This window comes from Streptopelia decaocto, assembly GCF_964273445.1.
Source record: "Streptopelia decaocto genome assembly, chromosome: 13".
Taxonomy (NCBI): domain Eukaryota; kingdom Metazoa; phylum Chordata; class Aves; order Columbiformes; family Columbidae; genus Streptopelia; species Streptopelia decaocto.
The window spans coordinates 14,279,825-14,300,767 of NC_138668.1; the positions used below are offsets into that span (position 1 = coordinate 14,279,825).

Here is a 20,943-nt window from a genome sequence, read left to right on the forward strand (position 1 = left end):
TATCTTTACCTGTAACAAACTACTCCATATTTGTGGCTAATTTATGAACAGGCATGGAGAAGAGATTGCCTTTCCACTAATACCAGTAGTCCATCCTGGTGCATGGGAAAGGCATAGCTGCCACTACAACAAAATGGCGATGTGACTGTATTCATGAAAGCTATAAATAGTTGCTAAACTCAAATTATGAAAATGAAGTGCGATTTGGGGTGAGTGGGTGGGGTTTCCTCATCTACCCCTTCTCCAGATAGTGGTTCTTTTGGTCCTGTTCTGTATGAATGGACTTGGTCAGATGCAGTATTTGTGTTTGGGGACAGCCCTGGGGACACGGGGCACTGGAGGTCTCTGGGACCTGGGTGCTGGCTCCATCCGAGGGTGACTGACCCTGCGCGTGCAGCAACCCCTGCTCCTGCTGAGCTTCGTGGCTTCAGGTGTGGCTGGAGGGACTCCTGGGGGTCGTGCCTCTCTTGAGTATCTAGACAAACCCAGCCTCTGTGGAACCTGGGAACAGCTTTATCAACATGCTGAGCACAATGGCTGCAGTTTGAAGTGTTTATTGGTGTTAAAATGGTATCGTTATCACCTGTGATATATTATATGCAGCTTCTAGGAGACACAGGATCTGCATTCATCTCAGTGTTGCTGTCTACAGTGAGCACATAGTTAAATTATTCTCTGTATTTCTGGAGCCCTAATTGCATTGCAATTAGCTGAGAACTAAAGCAGCTGTAGTGAATGTTTTGCTCGATGTGCTGACATTTTACTTTGTTCTTGTAACTGTCACCTCAGTATTTTTTTCCAAGTTTGGTGTGTTTGGCATGCATTAAGTGACCAAGGAGAAGGTTTTGTGTTTTGTTTTTGTTTTTTAATCAATAACGTGTAAATACTCTTTAGATTTCAGAAATATTTCATACCATTTTGGCTTTGTTATGAAATACTTCTGTGTAAGTAAGCAGTTATAAAATTGTTACACAGGAAGACTTTATTTCTGCCATGTTTTATATACCAGCATCTCCTGTGTGGGAATCCGAACAATTGTAGGAATTTTTCCTGACCAGTGTGAGAACCGTGTTTTACTTAGAATTTGTACAAAGCTAGAGTGTATGTGTTCAGAAAGCAAACGTGGGCTGAGGCAGCACACACAAGATAACCGAGACCAGCTGCTGTTTCTGTCTCCATAACTAAGGAGCCATTTAAACCCAGCCAGTTCCAACTCTGGAGATCAGTGCAACTTTAGTCTTGTGAATAATAGTACAAATGTACTCCAGCATAAAAAAGGAAGTAAAATGTTTATTAAGATTATTCCATAGTTCAGAACACCATTATTTCCATATTATGCAAAGACACATAAAACATTTTGCAGTGTTGTTACCTTTTACTGAGGAATAATTCCATTCCTGGTAACTGTGTGGAGAAACATATTGCATTGTTTTAATCAACAGACCTACAATATAGAAAGTAATTTAAGAGATGAGGCACTTCCACACAACCTTAAGACGACTTCGTGGATAGGATGGGTATCAGTCACCTTTTCCCAACATGTAAACTGATTTCTGCGAAGAGGGTTCTAGAGCCACAAAGGGAGAATCTGAAACCAGTAAACAGAGAAGGCTGTTTCTCATTTAACAATGTAAACAGTAAGGGAATAATGAACCAGCATAAAAAGATAAAATTATTAAACGCTTCCAGTTATTTAACCATCTTATTTCTACTGTCTTAGGCTTCTTGCGTGTTGGGGCCCTTCCCTGGAAAAAGGTCACTTTCTCCAGAATTTACTGAGCAGCTGAGTTTCAGTTCTGGAGAAAAAAGAAGTTGGTATCTGCGCAGGTTCCAAGCTGATAACGCTGCTTTGACAAAGTAGCCCACTTGTACTGACCTTGGCTGGAACAGAGCTTTGTCATCTCTTAAATGTATGTGTGCTACAGTTCAGGGCTTGTGAAGAGGCAACTTTGCCACTGAATGGGAGATGATATATGTTTTTTTTGAAGTAACTGATACTCTTATGTCCAGTTTCTTCTGGTTGATTATAGTTTCTTGTCACTGTACTGAAATAATTCCTCTTACTCTTAGGTGAAAAGCTTTTTTTTACTAAATATGCTTCATTATATTCGTAGTCCTAATGCTAATTAGTTCACATTTTTACTGTTCTCTCTACTATTGCTTCTAGCTTGTCCATCTAACACAGCTGTTTGTTTTGAGTGCTGAAAGGGTTCTTCCATCTTCACGGCCAGTACCTGCCATTCAGAACTGGCTCAAGCTGAAATGAAGAAGAGATTAAATCCAGTTAAGTGGTTAGAAAGTAATGAAACAATAGAAGGTAACAAGTGACATGTAATACAAGCTGTTAGATGCTTAATTACAATGAAGGGGAAAAAGCATCACATATATTTATGACATTATCAAAAAGCTGTGGGAAAAAGTATTTTAGCATTTTCGATACAGTTTTATCTTAGATACGCTGAACTGAAATAAAGATGTAAGGTTCTTTATGTTTGACAAATTCACACTTAGGAGGAAATGAGCAGCATTATTATTAAAGTTTATGGGCTCTGGCTAGTTCAACTATCTGGTAGAAGATCCTTCATGAGAATGAATTTTGAGAAGATAGTGCAGAGGTTGCTCTTACTGACTGTTTTCTCTCTTGTTCTCATGACCTCAGCAGCCTGTCGGCTCCGATGCCTGACTGGCCTGGCTGTTACATGCTCTTTCACAACATCAGACGTAATTCTCCTTACTGCAGTTTGGTCTGGCACACTTCCTTCGTTTTAGTGGCTTTACTTATTTAAACACTTGACTCATGTCTTTCCTCAGCCCTTCAATTTTTTTTCCCCACGTAGAAACCTTTGGACTTTTCTCAGCTGGTTCGCAACTTAAATGAAACATGGTGTCCAAAGCTGGATGCATAAAATAAGCTGAGGTTATAAGAATTATTTCTTGTCTTCAATATGTTTGTTCCTGTGTACATCCGCAGTATACTTTGCTTGTCTTATAGTGTGCTTTAATAATGTTATTGTTGTTAGCTAAGCCTGTGAGCCACTGTAATTCCAGTCCCTTTCCTCAGAAGTGGGATAACATAAGTTAGCAGCACTAGTGACTTCAATCTTCTGGCCACAGAGCCATTCTAAAACTCCTGTTTCGAACTGATTATTCAGGCTCAGATTTAACAAAATTTGTCTCTATAGTTCATATTCATTATGTTGAAGAGTTTAGATAAGTTATTGGAGCTAAAACCACTTGCTGCCTACACCCTGGAGGTGTTTAAAAGGCGTTTAGATGAGGTTCTTAGGGAGATGGTTTAGTGCTAGTTCGATTAGGTTATGGTTGGACTCAATGATCCTGAGGGTCTCTTCCAGATGAAATGATTCTATGATTCTAAGATACTATCCAGCAATTTCATGGCATTATGCTGCCTACACACACGGTAAACTGAATACATAAGGCAGAAAAATAACACGAGGCATTAGTACCACACATGGGAATGTATACTTGTGATGCACCTAAAGATATATTGAGTGTTCTTTTTTCTAGGTTTTTATTTTATGGCTAACACAATCATCTACAAATGCTTGATATTTATTCCATTCCTTATCGGGTGAGAATTCAGCAAATACTTGTAAATATATTTCTTAAGCATACCACAAATGTTTGTAGTCACAAAATCAACCTCTTGAGGGGGTAGTGAGTTTAGAAATGAGAATGAATAATATTTAATTGCATATATTAAATCACCCTGCTTTCTTGTTACTAAGCTGTAGCAAAGGATGGAGCATAAACGGTAGGAGTGTAAACCGAAGTGCTTCATTTCAAGTAAAAGCGTAATTGGCTGTTCTTAGAGTAAATGTTGCTATTGCAGTCTTGTAAAAATATAGTTACATCCTAAGTTATTACCTGGGTGAGTGTATCAGTAATTAGTTCTCATTCAATGGAAAGATACAAGCATAGAGAAAATTTCAGAGGAGCTTTTGTCCCCTTATTGTTTTATTCATCTGTATTATGTTATTTCTTAGTTTAGACCAAAAAAAGTAGTTTTGGGGATGTTCTTGGTCATCTTCATCTCTCTTAAGACAGCAATATGTGAACAGCCACTATTAAGTGGTAAACTTACTGTTTATATATCACTTATGTAGCAGTTTGTAGTCAATAAATATAGTTCAAAGAAGACACTGTATGCAGCATATCGTGTAGAAAAGATGTGAGTATACCTATACAGAAAATGCCAAAATATACAGCTGCTATAATCCTTAGATGGTCATGCGTTCAGATCACTGCAGTGCTTTTGGGTTTTAGGTACTTCTGCTGCCCAACAGCTAAGTGGGACTGGAGTGAGGTAACGCACACAGGGAATGGCAGCTGTACAGCCGAAATGTGCAGGAACTGCAGTAATAATGCCCTTACTCTGAAGATAATAAATGAGGGGACTAAATTTTATCACTAGTTAGTGTTCTTTGGCTGTGGACTTACACAGGTTTTTTCTTTATATGAGAAGAATTATTTCCTAAAAATTCTGCACTTCCCAAGCAATGCAGATGGAGTTAGCAGAACACAACTCCAGTCCCTTTTAGAGCAGGAACTGTCCTGATCTAGTTTCTGCAGCAATGTGCAATGCAGCACTGTGTGCACCTCCAGCAAAAAAGGTGAGAATTCATAACCAATTTACACAATAACAACAGCAATGGGCAAGGATTGTAATGTCAGCACTACTGCTCTTCTCAGGCTTTTCAGCTTGCTTTCCGTTTTTAAGCAGATTCCCGGCATAGAGCTATCTGGATGACAGCTGCATTGAAGTACAGGTATTGATAATCTTGAAATTCTAGGTTGTTTAAAGAAGATCGATAGATTTCATTAAAAGAGACTGAAAAGTATAAAAATAGGTCACTGAGTCGGTTTACTGTCCATATAATAGGACTTACTGTTAATATGTATCCAAATGCATTAGTCAGACCAAAAAAAAAGATTGAAACAAAAATAATATCTGAGAATTGGAACTCTTAGGGACGATCACACCAAACTCTGCAAGTATCCTTCTGTGTTAATCTGCATAGCAAATGAGGAGGAAACGAGAAAGCCATTAGAGTGAATGGGATGGGTTACTGTGTGCTGCCAAGGGAACAGCTGAGAGTATAAGATAGACAAGGAGCAAGAAGAATAATTCCAGCAACAGAATCATTTTTTGCTCATCCCCATGATCATATTTATTAGTTTTATTTTCTCCTGTGCTCTTGAATAAGACACGCAAGTACTGCAGCGATGCAGTCAGAGTGTTCAGGATGAAACGAAAGGCAACTCACCACTGAGGAGGCATCTCCACAGGGACAAAGTTGCGGTGGCACAGATGCACAAAGGCGGCAGCCGCGCGGCAGGCGGCCCGCAGCTCCGGCGCCCCGCAGCTGTCCGAGCTGCACATGGCCTGGAAGGGCTGGGGGTCCACCTGTAACACAGGGGTGTGGGGGGGCAGGGGCAGCACACAGCTCCTGGCAATAACCCGCAGGGAACTTGAGCAGTTCCGTCATCTGTGTCTCCCTCCCCCCCCGTCTTGTTAGCACCATTCACAAACCTTTATTCTCTTCCCTATACTGAGGGGTTTACTTGTAGTTCCAAATTCTAGACCTGCATGTTAAACAGCAGTGCAAAGGCATGCCACTAGTTTGTGGATGTCAGGGATCTTAACTTATATTTATGGTGATATAACACCTATTTTTTTCTGTCTGGATTGTTGCTCTGATTACTTCTGAAGTGATCCGCAACTAAACTTCTCTATCCTTGCAACAGGTACATGTAGTCCTTTGAAATCTGACATCTGGGTATCCCAACAGTCCTTTTGTCACTGAGGTTATACTTACAACTCTGAAGCAGTTTCTAAGAAGTGAATGTGGCTCTTCAAAAAACACTTTGCAGATGTTTTGCTTGGCTGTAATTGGACATGGCTTCACTTTCTTCTGTACAGGACTGCACTTGTTCACCTGGGTAAACAGAATTACTCAAGCTGGTGGGGTTTTTGTTTTAGTTTTTGTGGGTTTTTCTGCTGTTTGTTTTGGGGTTTTGTAATGGTGGGGTTTTTTTGTTTTGGTGTTTTTTTGTTTGGTTGTTTTTTTTTAATCAGTGTAGCGTGAATTCTCCGCACTTCAGTGTGGGATGGTTTGAAGGAAGATACAGGCAGCTTGTACACTGCTCTAACATTTATTTTCCATTAATATTGAGAAGTACCTTGCACTCTTCATAAGCAAAAATGTATGCCTCGTAAATATTACAGATTACAGGCATTATTTCCTTTTCCCATTGATTTTGTTATTCACTGCTAACGCAGTCAGTAGTTGGCGAGTTGTCTTAACTTTTATTCTGTATGGCGCCTCCTGGTAGGGAGTTGCCGGGCTGAGTTTATAGTTTGATCCAGAGCAACTGACTGCTTTTAGTTCAGGTTTCAATACCTGGCCAGATTTAACCTGATTGTGTTTTTGCTTTCTGTATTACGTATAGTTGTGTTAAGTCTGTTGCTATGTACACCTGCATGTTTTCGTGTTTAGATTATTTTCAGCTGATGGTAAATTAATTAAGGTTCTCTTTGAAGCAAAGAGATATGATGTTACCGGTATAGAAGAGTTAAAACACTTATTTATGACAGCTATAGGAAGACCTTTTATGCAAGTTAATAACTGAATCAGTAGCAGCTAATCCTCAAAAGTCTGAGCAGTTGGTGGTATGGGGATGGAGAGCAACTTTACTGCTTACCAGGTACCACCTGGCTCTGCATTCCAAAAGGATGGGCTCTAAGCAGGAAAACATCCAATGCACTTGGTTCCAACTGAAGTTCCTGTTGCAGAAGCAGCCTCTCTGTTTTACCTTACTACTTAGGCTCAACGCCCATTTACAGGGAATTTTGTATGTTTTTTAGCAAATTTACCAACACCTATTCCCTGGTTAAACACTGGAAAACAAATGATATACAGTATGCTGCTGTTTTCACTGTCTGACTTTAGTTCAGCTAAGCCAGACCACTATGTCAGGTGCTCCCTGTTGTGCTCCAGCAGCACTGGTGATTGCACAGAAAGCGGCAACAGCTCGTTACCTGCCAGCTCTGCGTGAACTCCTGCACGTCGTCCGTGAGGGAGCCATTAGGAAGGGTCCACTCGTTTCCAGCTTCATTGTCATTGGTACCAAAAAGCCCAGCTGAAATACCTGGAATGAGATTAGAGTAAAATAGTAGTTGTCATGAGTAGAGAGAGGAAAATTTGAGAAGCTGTCTGTGTGCTCTGATTGTTCATACAGCAGAGCTCGGCTGGCCTGCGGCAGAGGAAAGGAACACCCAGGCACCCATGTAGATTTTTCTTGGGGTGCATTGCCACCTTGTTTGTTGGCTGCTCATTTGCTTCTCCTGACCAGATCAGGACACCGTATCCATTCTCTGCTAATCACTAGAACAGTGTGGGGCACAGGGAGAGGAACATATTCCAAGCACACCAAAGACCCTGGAAGCTTTTCTGTCTCCTCTTTTGTGCTCTGGCAGGTCTGACAAGCTCAGCCTGCTGTTGAGCAGTTATTCTCAGACAGGATTTGGGGCTGGGCAGACGGCATCACACCTACCCGCTATTTCTGTCTGCTTCATTGCATTAAACCAACAGAAACTGAGGTAAACACTTGCTGTTCTTTCTGGAATGATACCTACTGTGCTTTATTTGGCAGTAACTGGGAATGCCTGGGGCTGTTTCCAGGGTGTGGGTAAATGAAGTGGGAAAAAGCAAGTGCAAGACAAGCCCCAGGTGAGCACTGCAGGTGATGATAACTTAGAGATACAGAAAAAAGGACAAACAGCTGACAACAGCTGTGTGAGTGATACTGACCATGGTGCCAGCCAGCCAGAGTGACCGTACAGAGATCAAACCGAAAGTCACAGGAGACAGAAACTCCTTCCTGATTAGACACTTCTATTGTGTTGGCGTCGCTCCTTGAATTAGTGCTGTTCTTTTCAAGGGACTGATCCAGTACTTGGCAGTTCTTGTCCATGAAGGAGAAGTTATACATCTTGGCTATCTGTTTTAAAATGAAAATGCGATTTCAAATATGTCACAGTGAAGGTACATGACAGGCAAGCTCAGTCTGTGTCTGCAGGTGGGATTGGGTCAATTTTGCTCAGTCCAGACTTAGGGAATAGGAACACGGCTGTGTTAAACTTCTGGAAGAGCAGAAAAGCACAAAGCCTCCCAAGTACACTGAGGCTATGGGGCCAATTTGTTCTCCAGACCTCTCTTAGACTGTGTGAAAGGAAACCTGAAAAGTTCATTGAGCCTCTCTTATTTTATCTACCCAGAGAGCAGAGAAGCAGCCCTTGGGTTAAAAATGTTGTTTTTTGTTTTGGAGAGTTATTCCCTGATTAAAAAGTGGTTACTTCCTAACACATCTGAGAGCTGTTCCAGTCTGGTTTGAGCATTTATATATATATTTATATATTTATATATATAGGTTTGGTTTTGTTTTGATTGGTAAGTTCTGGTCTGGAAAGGAAGAATGTTTGACTTCCTGTCCTACCTTCAGTCGTGGGTAGATATCGATCACAGTCTGGTTCATCTCCACATACAGTGATCTTGAGTTATTAGCTTCCTCATTTAGTATTACAGTGAAAGTATTGTGAACAAAATCCTTGGCAAGAAGTACGCTGCACTTTGATGCCAAATCATAAATTCTTCCATCAAAAGTCATAAGATGCTTGGTCCCCATTAACATAGCATGATCTAGAGAACAATATTTCAGAAGAAACATCCATGAGTTTTCCACATAGCAGTAAGTGCTGTGCCATTACTTGCATACTGAACATAAACAGCTTCTGGCTGGCATAATCTTAAAATAATTTCTCTTGCTATTATTTCCAGAAAGGAAACAATCAAGTAAGTTGTTTTTCATTATAGATCCACTTGAGTCTCCTGAAACTTTGAGAAACATGAATTAGGATTCAAAGCTCATCTTGATGTATAGCCATGCTACCTGGTAGGCATACTTGTAAGTGTATGTACCCCCCGATATACACATTATACATTTTATGCACAAAATAGCAATAATATTAACTGTCTAAAAAAAAGAAAATACCCTGCCAAAGCAGATCATCAAACAGTCGCAGTCCAGGAACCTGCTGATGTGTCACTCAGACTGCTTGGGCACCAGGACTGACCTCCAGCACCCTCCTTTGTGCTGCCTACTGGGAGGAAACCATGAAAATGGCTCTTTCTAGAAAAGCTGTTATCCATAAGGGACAGCTGGGCCCACTAACAGTCTTCTAGCATTTGCATTTAGCAATGCTTTTGCAGGTAATGCTGTGCCTGAAGATTTGGTGGGGCTGAGCTTTTTCATCCTAGAGTCAACAGAGGCGGTGTCACTGGTTTCAAAGGACGGACAAGACCCAGGGCCAACAGGTACAACTGGCACTGAACCACAGTGTTGCCTCCCAGGAGCACACAGATGAGATGGATAAATGCCTCCTGCTGATTTCTACTCTCAACACAAAAAAGTGTCAAGAGTTGGAAAATGCGCATGAATATTAAGTAGAGGAGTGTTTATTGCATGTCAGCTTCACACAAAATGTTGCCACTGTACAGGGAATTATTGTTTTACAAGAAAGACTATAAAGTTTGTAGGAAAATTATTAATTAGCGATCATCTCTATTTAAACTACTATTCCAAATCTGTTTTGTAAAATTCAGAAGTAAGTGGAAACAGACCCAGTTACAAACCAAAGCAGCACTCCGAAAGGGCTTACATTCAAAGGGACTCTCCATCATCCGCCGTTTGAATCTGTAATACTCTGCAACTACATTGATGTTGTAGAGGTCTTGGAAAGGCCTCATTAGCTTTTCTTCAATGAGATAATTGGTGACATTTGCCAGATCCAGGGAGCGGTCAGCTTTAGGAAGCACTGGCAGTTTGATGGCCACTGAACAGTTCCTGTAGAATACAAACAAAAGAGCATGTGCCATCTGCTCAGCTGATAAAAGGCGGTTGCTTTATTATGAGAAATGGGGAATTGAAATATTCATAAGAACTGCAGTGTGGTTAGAGTGGCAAAACAAAGATACACAGCAGCTAAGGCCTGCAGTAACCCGTGAGGGCCATATATGGCCTGTTATTGTCACTGCTGGTCTCTGTGCTGCCAAGTAGCTTTTTGATGTGCAGGCTGTCCTGGTCGCCATCAAAAATGAACATTATGGCATTATGTGATGTGCCCCAAGCAAAGACTGGTCAGGTGGTTGTTCAAACCCCTCAGCACACAAGCTGAAATGAAGACTAACAATGCACTACCTGGTAGCAGGGATCCTGCAAAACCCCACCACTTACCTGGCTGAAAAACTGTAAAGATTGAGTAAGGGCTTCCGGATCTTGCTCACGGCTCTAGAAACCATGGCCTCTGCCCACCTGAGCATCTGCTGTGTCACCTGTTGGAGAGCCAGAGAAGGAGATTACAGACTGCGTTCAGCACAGGACTTCAGGGCAGGGTCAGTATTTGGTTATGAGATCTAAATCAACAGTCAGTGAAATACCACTTCAGGCCCTCTTGCATTTGTCACTTGCCTGACAGCGTCTTGTCATTTAGAGGTTAAAAGATGAGTCACTATAGCAACAAATAATGGACAGAAATGCATCCTTCCTAAAATAAGATTACTGAAATTATAGCAATACTTCACTGAGTTAGCATGCGGCAGTAGCTTGCAAAGGATTGATCTCTTTGTTAATATATATTGGTGTAATGATATATCCTTTATGCTTTGCTTTTCTACTAGAAGAGCCCAAACCTATTTGTACGTTATTTATTGGCATCACAATCCTGTCTCTATGGAAGAAAAGCAAAAGCTACATGAATGACAAATTACTGCTGCTGTGATTTCAACCCAAACTGGTAAAAACAACCTTTCCTCCAGCTGGAAAAGTCCTGCTTTCAAAGCAGGACAAATAATTCAAGAACAGTAAATTAGCTGTGCACAAACTTGTTACATGGAAAAATAATCAAACTAATTCCCTAAACAAAAATATTTAACAGTTTTTGTGTATCCATAGTTCAAAGCTGAGACTTAAATTTGTAAGCCTTATTTTCAAACCATTAAAAATGGAAAATCGAGTTATACCGACCATATCCAAGCCTGCTTTGACACCCTTTAATGCCATCCGCATTGGCTCCATCAGCCACACATCTTTCACAACCGTGGGTAAAAACGCCTGGATTTTCCTCATGTACTCTTCTGTCTTCTCTTGCCAAACTTCATCCAGTGGCTTTGAGGTTACATCGTAGTAGGCGTCCTTCAAGGTTGTTAATGGCTCTGAAGCAAACACATCCCATGAAACAAACCTCAGCCAGCGTGTTAGGAAGTGGCTGGCTGGCTGTTTATTTGGTTGTTTCCCCACAGCTCCCAGCAGGAGGGAAGGACAGACACACAGAACAGAACCACAGCTTAGTTTTCATGGCATCAGGTGCATTTCACAGCTGTGTGCATGGGCACCGTCTTACAGAAACCTGAAAGAGGCATTTAGCTACAGCCCTGATCCACTCGTGTGCCTTATTATAAATACATTGCTGCTTTCCAAAATAGACACAAGGAATGCTCTGCGGTGTGCCACCAACAGAGCTCCTCAGCTCAACCTGCTCAAGGAATAACAGGACAGCTTGGTCACAACTGATTTCAAACACAGTATATCAAATCTCATTTTTGAATGGGAAGAATCTAGAGGTAAGTGGCCTAAAGTGAGGTTTTAATCTTGGGAGAGCTGAAGGTTCTCTCAGCTAATTGCAGCTGACCACATTTCTCAGTGGTTTCAATACAGGCCATAGGCCACTGAATTAGTGACTACTGGACAGACTTGGGAGAAACAGATGAAGTGAAATCCGATTAGTATAAGCCTTCAAAACTCAAGGATGGCTTTGAACAGCCCTTGGGGAGGAAATGCTTGCCAGGGAACTGTGAGCAGAAACACTTCAGCTCAGCAATTTGGGCTGTTCTCATGCGCTGGACCCCAGGCTCCCGTGTCCAAGGGAATGCCTCTCCAGTAATCCCATGAGAAAGGTGGTTACACCGAGGTTACTTAGAGCTTATTGCATCATGGCTCTCACTCTGTAAACTAAAAGCCAAAGTCAGCAACTTTTGTTAGATCAAAATAGAAACATTTGTGCTATTCAGCATCTATTATACTCCATTTTCTTTTGCCCTGCACTGACATTGTCCTTATTCTCCTTGCATTGCGTGATTTTGCTTACTTTGCAATTCATTCTGCATTTGCTGGACAGTGTCTTGAACTTTATGGAGGTAAAGCGGGAGCTTGCTTCTCAGGATCTGCCTGGTTCCGCTTTGCTTCCACACCTGGGCGACAGCTCTGGCCGCGCTGCGGAGGGATCCTGCAGCCTTGTGCAAGGCTGTCGAAGGCCAGGCAGCTGCTTCAGCCAGAAAATCAACTTGCTGCACCTACAGTGGTTCCCAAAAAAACAAATACCAAAATACATAGTGATCACAGCCAAAGCTTTGACTCCATTCCAAGGCAATTCCGAACTCCTCAGTGTTGGTGCAGATATAGGAGCTTTACCAGGAAATGTGCTTTTTGCCAGTGTATGAATTGCAGGTTAGCACAGGATTAAGCATTTAAAGGTCTGAGCAAAACAAAATGACTGCATGCAATATAATGAGTTTTAATTAATGATGTACAGATACTTACTGATCTCTTCAGTCTCCACATATATCCGTCAAACTTCTTCATCTTCTCCAGCAGTTTGGTTTTCAGAAGGCTCCCAATTTCATTAAGTTTGTGCTGTGAGAAGATGAATAAAACCCTTGAATTTATGAGTTAGAATTGCTTGTGCTGGGTCCAAATCGCTCAAAGTTTGTACTAGTTTAAATGCCAGCAAAGATCCGCAGTGGCCTCCCATTGCTACAGGGAAATGACGTCAGTGTTATTCAGTGGTTCGAAATGGGAACAGAAGAGTCTAAGGATGAAACACCAAAAGGCCTCCAAGTATGTGAAACCCTTTTAGAAGCAAAAGCACATTCAGGGATTCTAATTACAGTTTTGTAACCGATGTGCTGAGCTGCCCTGGCCCACCACTGCTGCTCTTGCTTTACCCACCCTCTTCAGAAGATCTACCCTTTAGGAGAGGGTCCCGTAATTTCTATGATTTCTAGGTATGGATGAACCTTTTAATTCTCACCATGGCATCTTTTCACACCAAAGTGAAAAACAACATTTAAAAACTGCATAATTCCCCCTTTTGCCTGGTTACTCACCAAAAGTCACACATGAAGTCTACCTGAGAGGTGCTCCAGCAAACTGAAAAGATTAAACAATATGCTGGAAAAATCACACTGCAATTAACTATAGCTGAAGGGTCTCACCTCAGTCTTAAGAACTGGATCTCCACATCCATGGGCCAGAAAACTCAGGCTTCCATTAACAGCTGCGAGGGTCATTTGTCCCATGTTTTCTTGCCTTTCACCATTGATGCTGAGGTAGGTATTGATGGTTGCCATCTGTTGCCCATCCGTACAAGCACTGAATTCCATTCCTTCTTCCAAATCCCCTTAGAGAATGAAAAGAGAGAGCTTGGCTTACAGGAACAACACTGAGAGACATCGTTTCAAAGCCAGCTCTTCAATTAGGTGATGAGTCAGTGGCTGAGTGTGTTAGGTGTTTGTGAAAAAAAAAACGAAAAACAAACACAAAAAACCTAGAGGAGATAAACAGGAGAAAATGAGATCAATGTCAGTGTGTGATTCTTCTCTTGTGTGGCTTGAGAATGATTGACAAATACTGATATGCCACTCGAAGCACTAGATTAATCTAAATAATTCACTCAGTCATAGTGATTTACAGGCTTTTTTGTGCTTTAGTCTTTCACTGTCCCTTGTTGCTGATGTTTCAGAACTGCTTAGACCATAAATGAAGGTGTCAGTCACACGTTCACCCATCGCACATAAGCTGTTTCTGCCCAAGTACTGATCAGCATAAGCAGAAATGGTTGGCAAAGTGCACACAGAATCTGGGTTGAGAGAGTTGAGCTGAATCATTTCTACAGACTTCTGACTTCAGTAATTCAGAAGCTAATGGTCTTAATCTCAAATGCATCACAGCACGTACAAGTGAGGCCATGGACCTGAGAGAACCTCCCCTGCAGAAGTGTAGGGCTGTAACTGCGAGTAGGGCTGGGGTTGCCACAACACGAGTTTCAGACAACCGTCACGCCACCAAATCTACCTGGTTTGCACAGAAATGTAGCCAAAAGGTGGATGAGTCACAACAGAAAGTGCTTGCAGCGGGTCTCATTCCATCAAACTTCAGCCATCTAAAAGTTTGGCACAGTCCTGTTCCCTCTGTTGTCAGTCAGAACTGAGAGAATCCCCTGCAGAGAGTGATTCCCCACATCCTATATTTCATATACAGGTTTCAGCATGGGGCTGTCAGCCTCCTTCCCTTCATTGGAATTGGAATGTAACAATTCTCTTAAATGAGGCACAAAACTTTAGGATGGCTAAATCAAAATGAATCCTACGTTTGATCACTATCTATTATAATCATCCCCTGGCTAGTAATCATTCAAATGTCTCCCAAGCTGACGTTTGTATAACAAGCTTTGACCTTCAGCTTTTCATTATTTGAAAGATCACGGCTGGAATTGCCATGAAACTGAGCTAGCTTGGCACCAGAGACACAAACCCTTTCTGCCCACCTCTTCACACCAGTGACAGCTGTGACTCATGGAATCTGTCCAACGTACCTCAAGTTGGACAGGACCCACAGGATCACCAAGTCCAACTCCCTGCTCCTTACAGGACCAGCTAAAACCAAATCATACGACTGTCAGAGTTGTCTGGGAAGGTACATACCTTTCAAATACCCCATGTAGCACTGAAAACACTCCTTTCCTTTCGAAGCAGCTACTTTTACTTTCTCTTTCTGATCCATAATCCCCTCCACCAGGATCTGGCTCTGAACGGATGAGGAAGCAGCAGTTCCTGTCAGGCCCAGCCAAATATCTTCAAAGGCTCTGAACTGCAGCCATAAAGGAAAAACATTTATTCAAAGCGACCGCACAGAATTAATAAATGTTCAGAGATGATGCTCAAATGTCAGTGCTCCCCAGGGAAAGGTAAGTGGGGAGGAAAATGTTTCCCAACACTTGTGCACGACACAGGAGTTACGCTCTCCAGAGAGGCACAAGCATCGGGAGGATTGGTCATGAGCCGAAGGACCGGAGAGCACGAGGCTGTGGACAAAATGTCAATGGTAGCAGGGAGAGAAACAGACTCTGCGTTCCCTGTGGGGCTGCTTGTTTGTGCCATGTATTCCAAAACAAAGAACAGAGACAGCCGATACTTCTTTCATCTCCTTTCTAAAAAGGGATGGAAAAATAATTTAGTATTTGTCTTAGCCTGTTACTAATTAAATCATCACTTTGGTAAGGGGTGGCCTGCTGTCTCATTTAACTATGACTGACCACCCACATTGCTCCTAATTAAGAGTTTGGATGGTGCTGACCATACTAGTTTTCTGTCTCACTCTGTTTGCCACTATCAGCTTCTCCACCTTATTCATTTCACAGAAATTTAAGAGCAAATGGCAAATAGAGGGGGAGAGAAAAAGGAGGAGATTTGCATCAGGATGAGCATCGTATTAGCTGTTCTGTGCCTTTCTTAAGGCCATTTTTTTTCCTGGAAAATGATGCTTTGTGTGAGTCCCACATTCTGTTTCCTTTTTTTGTCCTTTGTTATGGTGTAAAAACACATGCCTCACCAAACAGAGCAGTCGTGCTGAAGATGGTGAGCTATAATAACACACAGCCTCCTAAAACTTATATACTCCAGCTGATACACAGTTACGGTATTTGTCCCTGAGCTCTGCAGATAACTAATGTTGGTGTCTTCCTTTCTCTCCTATCACACTGCGTGTGCATTGCATAACCGCTCCTTTAAAAACACAACTACACAAACCAGGAGTATTTTGTGTTGCCTGGCTGCACCTGATCAGTTTGCAGGACAGATGGCATCAGGCCTTAGAAACAAAACCCCAAAACCCAGTGCCACGAAAATAAAATAAAAACTCACTTCAATTTCCAAAGAATAGTTCTTCACAGCAGCTGTACTCTGATTTTTTAAGGATACTCCAATCAACCCCTCATCTCTCCCATGGCCAGCAAGGTGGAATCTGCTCTCCGATTGCAAAATGATGTCATCTTTGTTGAGCTGGTGTTTTCCAGAAAAAACAATTACCTAAGTATGAACAAAAAAGGTATTAAAGCTTAATTCTTCCAAAGAAATAGGCTCTGCATAAAGCAGTGAGAGGTTGTACAATGTTAGCATTCTCATGAAATTACACAATGAAGCGATGAACAAAACTTGTACTTTCAGAAACCAGCACATCCTCCTTCTCACAGCATGGTCTTCATTACACCTTCATGTTCTGGGGTATAACAAAGTGTCTTCAGTGACAACAGCTGCAATATATTTTATTCAAACACGTGCATTTTTCTTTGTTCTTACACTCCCCACCTACTCCAGCCAGGCATTTGGAAGGATGCCTTTGAAGAAAAGGATCCAAAAGGATAAAGAGGCACCTGAGTTTGAAGTGACCTCATGTATATTTTAGCATTATAAACAGCCTCTAACACATCTTGGTCCTGCAAAAAGTTTTCACTGGCATCGAACTCTGGCTGCTGTTGCCCATCGCTAACGAGGTGTGTGGAAGCAAACGAGGAATCCAGCTGAGATGCGTAATAGCCACAGAGGACTGGGAAGAGACCACATTTATTGCAAGTTCCATGCTTTATGTTTGTTGTGAATATTAATGGGCAACTCGGGGGTCCAATATGCACCTAAGGAAGATCATGGATGGGTCTTTGGTTTCTGTGTGTAATATAAAAATAAATGACAACTAGAAGGTTATGCTAAGGTCCAAAAATTTATCACTAACAGCAGAGCAGCCATAAAAACCAGTAAACTTTTACCTACAGGGGAAAGAAAGCACTCCTATTCTTCTCTAGTTTCCTTTTTGATCCCTCATGAGCCTGTTTTCATGTTCTTCAGGAAGAGGAAATTAAAAGACCTTTGAGAGAAGAGTAGGAAAGCAAGAACACGGAGGAAGGGGGAATGTTTATGGTTGTAACAGGACCTATAGAATATCCTACAGTGGCAAACACAACCTTTCTGCCTCAGCCAAGTAAATGACACTGTTTTTTTACAGTACATTAAGTTACAGAGTATGGCAATTCTTGTGAAAAGTTGCAGCTGAGGAAAACTGCATCTCCAAATCAGTAACTACATTTAAAGTGAAGTAGGTTCAATGTGTTTATGTGAGACTTACATTTGGAAGGTCACAGAACTCCAAGCTCACGTAGTAGTCCAGGAAAGATGAGTAGTTTGTTTCTGTTTTACCCAGAATCTTCTGTTTGGTGCATGAGGTCAGGAAAATATTTTCCAGAACAGCTTCTAACTGAAATTTATCAGGATACAAGAAGTGATTTCTCTGCAATGAACCAAGAAAACAAAGTTAAAACATGACAACAGAATCTCAGACACTCCTCTGTGTCCCATCCCAGCTCTCAGCCCCATCCTGTCCCCATTCTGTCTTTTTTTTATTCTGGTAGCTTTAGGGTTTTAATGTAACATTTCCAAAATGTAGCACTTCCACTCACAATGTTTTGGCTTATCAGCAGAGTTTCTGGTCCCTGTCCTACAGAATTAAGTCAACAGTTTTCCAAATTAAAGGGCATAAGTGAGGCCTCTAGCTTGTAAAAATTAATTTTTTCTTAATTATGCTACATTTAGCTTTCTTCCTGTGCAGAGAGATATGTAAAAGGCAAAATGAAATAATGGTATTTCACAGAAAGTGGCACTCTACAGGAGCTTTCTTAAAATCCACTCAAACTTCCATATAAAACTAAATAAAATCCCATCTATTGAGAACATCTCCCATAAAAATGGTGAGTTACCAGATACAACCACCTTCTCTTACCTCATATGTTAGATTGTGTTTGAATTTTTTGTCATCCCAGTTCAGATCTAGATATTCGTTAAACGATGCTGATCTTTGCTCTAGAGACCCACATGCGTGCATGTGTTCTACACTCAACACTCTCTGAAGCTGGAAGAGAGAAAAATTAAGGCATTAAGTAATTTTCTAAAAACTGTGTTTGGCATATGCCAGAGAAGTATGTTTTCTGGGTGAAACTACATGTCTGTGAGAAGCCCTGAAAGGTCTATATATCCATAAGAGACTGCTTCAGTCTCTACTGAGAAACCCGAGGGGTTGCCGATTCTGTCCTGAGGAAAAGCTGCATCCCAAATACAACCAGATCTGGCAACATGAAACAGAATTCTTCACAGCTTGTATTTTTCTTCCTCTGAGACATGAGAAGGTTGACTTGAAGTAAAAGGTTTTTATATCACAACAAGTGCAGAAAAAAAATCATTCTGTGAGACTCAAACCCAGAAATCTCTCTACACCCATCCCTTCTTAGACTCCAAGACTCATACCTGACCCGAAGCGAGCGTCACACAGCCAGCCCAGGCGGTGACGTCCCTCTTGGACTTGTCCTGCAGGGTCAGTTGGATGTCTGCAGGCTGCCCGCCATTCCCTGCCAGCTGCAGCTGCAACCACAAGAGAAGGATTTGGCCAGGGAAGCAAGACTAGAACCAGCAGAAGAGCCCGCAGGGTGATGGAGCAGAATGATCCCCACCCAGTGGAGAAAAAAAGAATTAAACCTGGGACAGAACCATGTTATAACGCCATGGAACTCCAGGCGGCCTGGAAGCTCAAGGCCTCAGGCAAACATGCAGGGAAACCGCACTTTCACAACCAAGGCAACAGAAGTCCTGATATCTCCTCTGGAAGCTGCACTGGGTCTATCATGCACAGCAATTAACGACACCAGTGGAATAATGACGCTACAAGAGAACTCCTCTGAATACAACACTTGAGACACATTGACTACGTAGTGAAACACCCTGAGAGCACTCTGTGGCACCACTAAGTACCAAAAAGGCTCCGGATGAACAAACAGAACACGGCGGAGTTTGCACAGCTTATTACTGAGCAGAACCTCTCCAGCCCCAGCAGCTGGAGTGCCTGGGGCAGGCAGTGCACTTTCAGACAGAAAATATTCTGTAGTCTTTGATCTTGAAGGATGATTTGTGGAATTCTTCCTCTTTTTCTCATACGTGCTTTGCAAGTGCACCTCACAATGGTATTTTAAAGCCTTTCTAGTCTCATGTATTTTCACAATTGTGTTGCAATTTCCTATATACTCCAAAAATTGAGAATTTTTGCGGAATGGGAGTTTGTTCATCACTTTGTGGAATACATTTGCCACATTTTTAACATTCTCATTGCTAGGCTGGCTCATGCACTTATGGCTTCTTACCATGCAAAACAGGTCAGTGCTAAAATGTGCAGACAGATACTGCCAGCTAGCGACAGTTATGCTTAGAAAGGGAAACAACACTGGTGGTTTGGACACAAGGAGCCCTTGGTGCTCTTTATGTTCTTCAGGACAGTACCTAGTTCTGCAGTCCTTTGAGATGAAAGGTACGCTAACAGTAAATACAGTACTACAGCTTTGGATTTTGCAGCCTCTTCACGATCTCACCTGCTGGTTGTACTTCCTGCCTCTCTGTTCTGACAGGGCACGGACCTCCAGTTGCTTCAGGGTGTAGTTAAAGGGGTGGGCAACAGTGGCTCTGAACCTTGTGACCTCTCTTCCAAACTTCAGAGAAGATGACGCTGATATCTGATACATATCAACAGATGCAAAAGGAAGTTCTAAAGTAAATGTTGGAATTTTAGCACTTTTCAAAGAAATTAAGAAATTCTAATTATTTTTGCAGGTACATTGCTGTTTCTGCATGGTAACATATTTTATACATTGTCTTTTGTCTTTATTCAGAGAAAAATGTAATACTCAGCCAAGGTGCTGCATTTCAGACACACAAAGATGGCAGAGTTAGTTCAAGTCGGATAGCTTCGGTATTTAACCACATTTGGAAGTCAATTTAACCAAAGTTCTCCTAGTTCTTTTTTGCTATTTTTAAAAAATAATGCTGACTTAAAGAAAAACAAAAACTGGTTTAAACTGTGCCAAAGCTGTCATTCTCACTCATAAAGAGGATAATGAAAGAATGAAATACAAAAGATCTTCAATGGAATCAGTAATGCTGAAAATGTGAAGCACAGGTATGTGTCACTTCTGCGCGGGTAAACACAGCACATCCGTGCAACAGAGAGGCTCTTCATCCTGCTCAAAATCTAAGAGAGATAAATAAGTGTGAGGTTATTTCTTCCTTTGCTTTATTCTTCCCATCTGCTCTCAAAAGCTGCCTTAAGAGTCTGAGAGTGTTGGGAATGGCCTTTATCCGGTGCTTTGAGCCACAGGCCATTGCCTCTGGTTATGCAGCAACATGTGGGGTCACTGCAAACAAAACAAATCATATGGCCTGAAAATACTTCAAACAAGAATACTGGCTGCTCATCTTTCATAATCATAACATTTTGTATATCCAAAGAGAACAGTTTACCTCCTACTTGAATTCCCCTGCTTGCTTAATGCCTTTTTTTTAAAGAAAACAAGCAAAAATCCCCACTTGATATTCTTGTGATTCTCCTGACATGCTCCGGGCTGCTGTACCTACCTGCTCCTTCTCATTCCAGATGACAGTAAGATCATCCCGGTGACTGCGTGCTGAATGTTTCACATGTAAGTTGACCCTGGAATGCCACGGGAAAGGGATGGAGAGAGGGTGGAATAGTTCCACTGTAAGAAAAAAAAAAGCAAGTGAGTCTTCCCCACCACAAATCGTGACTGTTCATTTTCTGATGCAGGCACAGGACATGTTCTTCCACAGGCAGCAGGGCAACCGCTGCTTCCCGGAGGAAACATGGTCTTTGCTCACACACACCACCCCCCACAACAACCACAATGACTTCAGTGGGATGATT

General features: G+C 41.8%; 2 protein-coding genes across 4 annotated transcripts in view; one reads left to right on the forward strand and one right to left on the reverse strand.

The window, feature by feature from the left end:
• Window positions 1–20,943, forward strand: part of NDE1 (nudE neurodevelopment protein 1) — a 337,987-nt gene that overhangs the window by 31,849 nt on the left and 285,195 nt on the right. The gene's annotated exons all lie outside the window — the stretch shown is intronic.
• LOC309445560 (uncharacterized protein) overlaps window positions 1,272–20,943 on the reverse strand; it is a 52,865-nt gene continuing 33,193 nt past the window's right edge. For all 3 annotated transcript variants that reach the window (XM_082064502.1, XM_082064501.1, XM_082064500.1), the window contains 19 exons: window positions 20,637–20,758; window positions 19,598–19,738; window positions 18,486–18,599; window positions 17,965–18,093; window positions 17,314–17,475; window positions 16,059–16,223; window positions 14,841–15,006; window positions 13,353–13,537; window positions 12,679–12,771; window positions 12,227–12,431; window positions 11,107–11,294; window positions 10,318–10,415; window positions 9,743–9,927; window positions 8,521–8,723; window positions 7,836–8,025; window positions 7,064–7,173; window positions 5,841–5,960; window positions 5,289–5,428; window positions 1,272–2,257 (listed from right to left, as the gene is read on the reverse strand). In XM_082064502.1, the coding sequence (XP_081920628.1) occupies window positions 2,242–2,257; window positions 5,289–5,428; window positions 5,841–5,960; window positions 7,064–7,173; window positions 7,836–8,025; window positions 8,521–8,723; window positions 9,743–9,927; window positions 10,318–10,415; window positions 11,107–11,294; window positions 12,227–12,431; window positions 12,679–12,771; window positions 13,353–13,537; window positions 14,841–15,006; window positions 16,059–16,223; window positions 17,314–17,475; window positions 17,965–18,093; window positions 18,486–18,599; window positions 19,598–19,738; window positions 20,637–20,758 (2,732 nt within the window). In that variant the 3' untranslated portion in view covers window positions 1,272–2,241. The remainder of the gene's footprint in view (window positions 2,258–5,288; window positions 5,429–5,840; window positions 5,961–7,063; window positions 7,174–7,835; window positions 8,026–8,520; window positions 8,724–9,742; window positions 9,928–10,317; window positions 10,416–11,106; window positions 11,295–12,226; window positions 12,432–12,678; window positions 12,772–13,352; window positions 13,538–14,840; window positions 15,007–16,058; window positions 16,224–17,313; window positions 17,476–17,964; window positions 18,094–18,485; window positions 18,600–19,597; window positions 19,739–20,636; window positions 20,759–20,943) is intronic.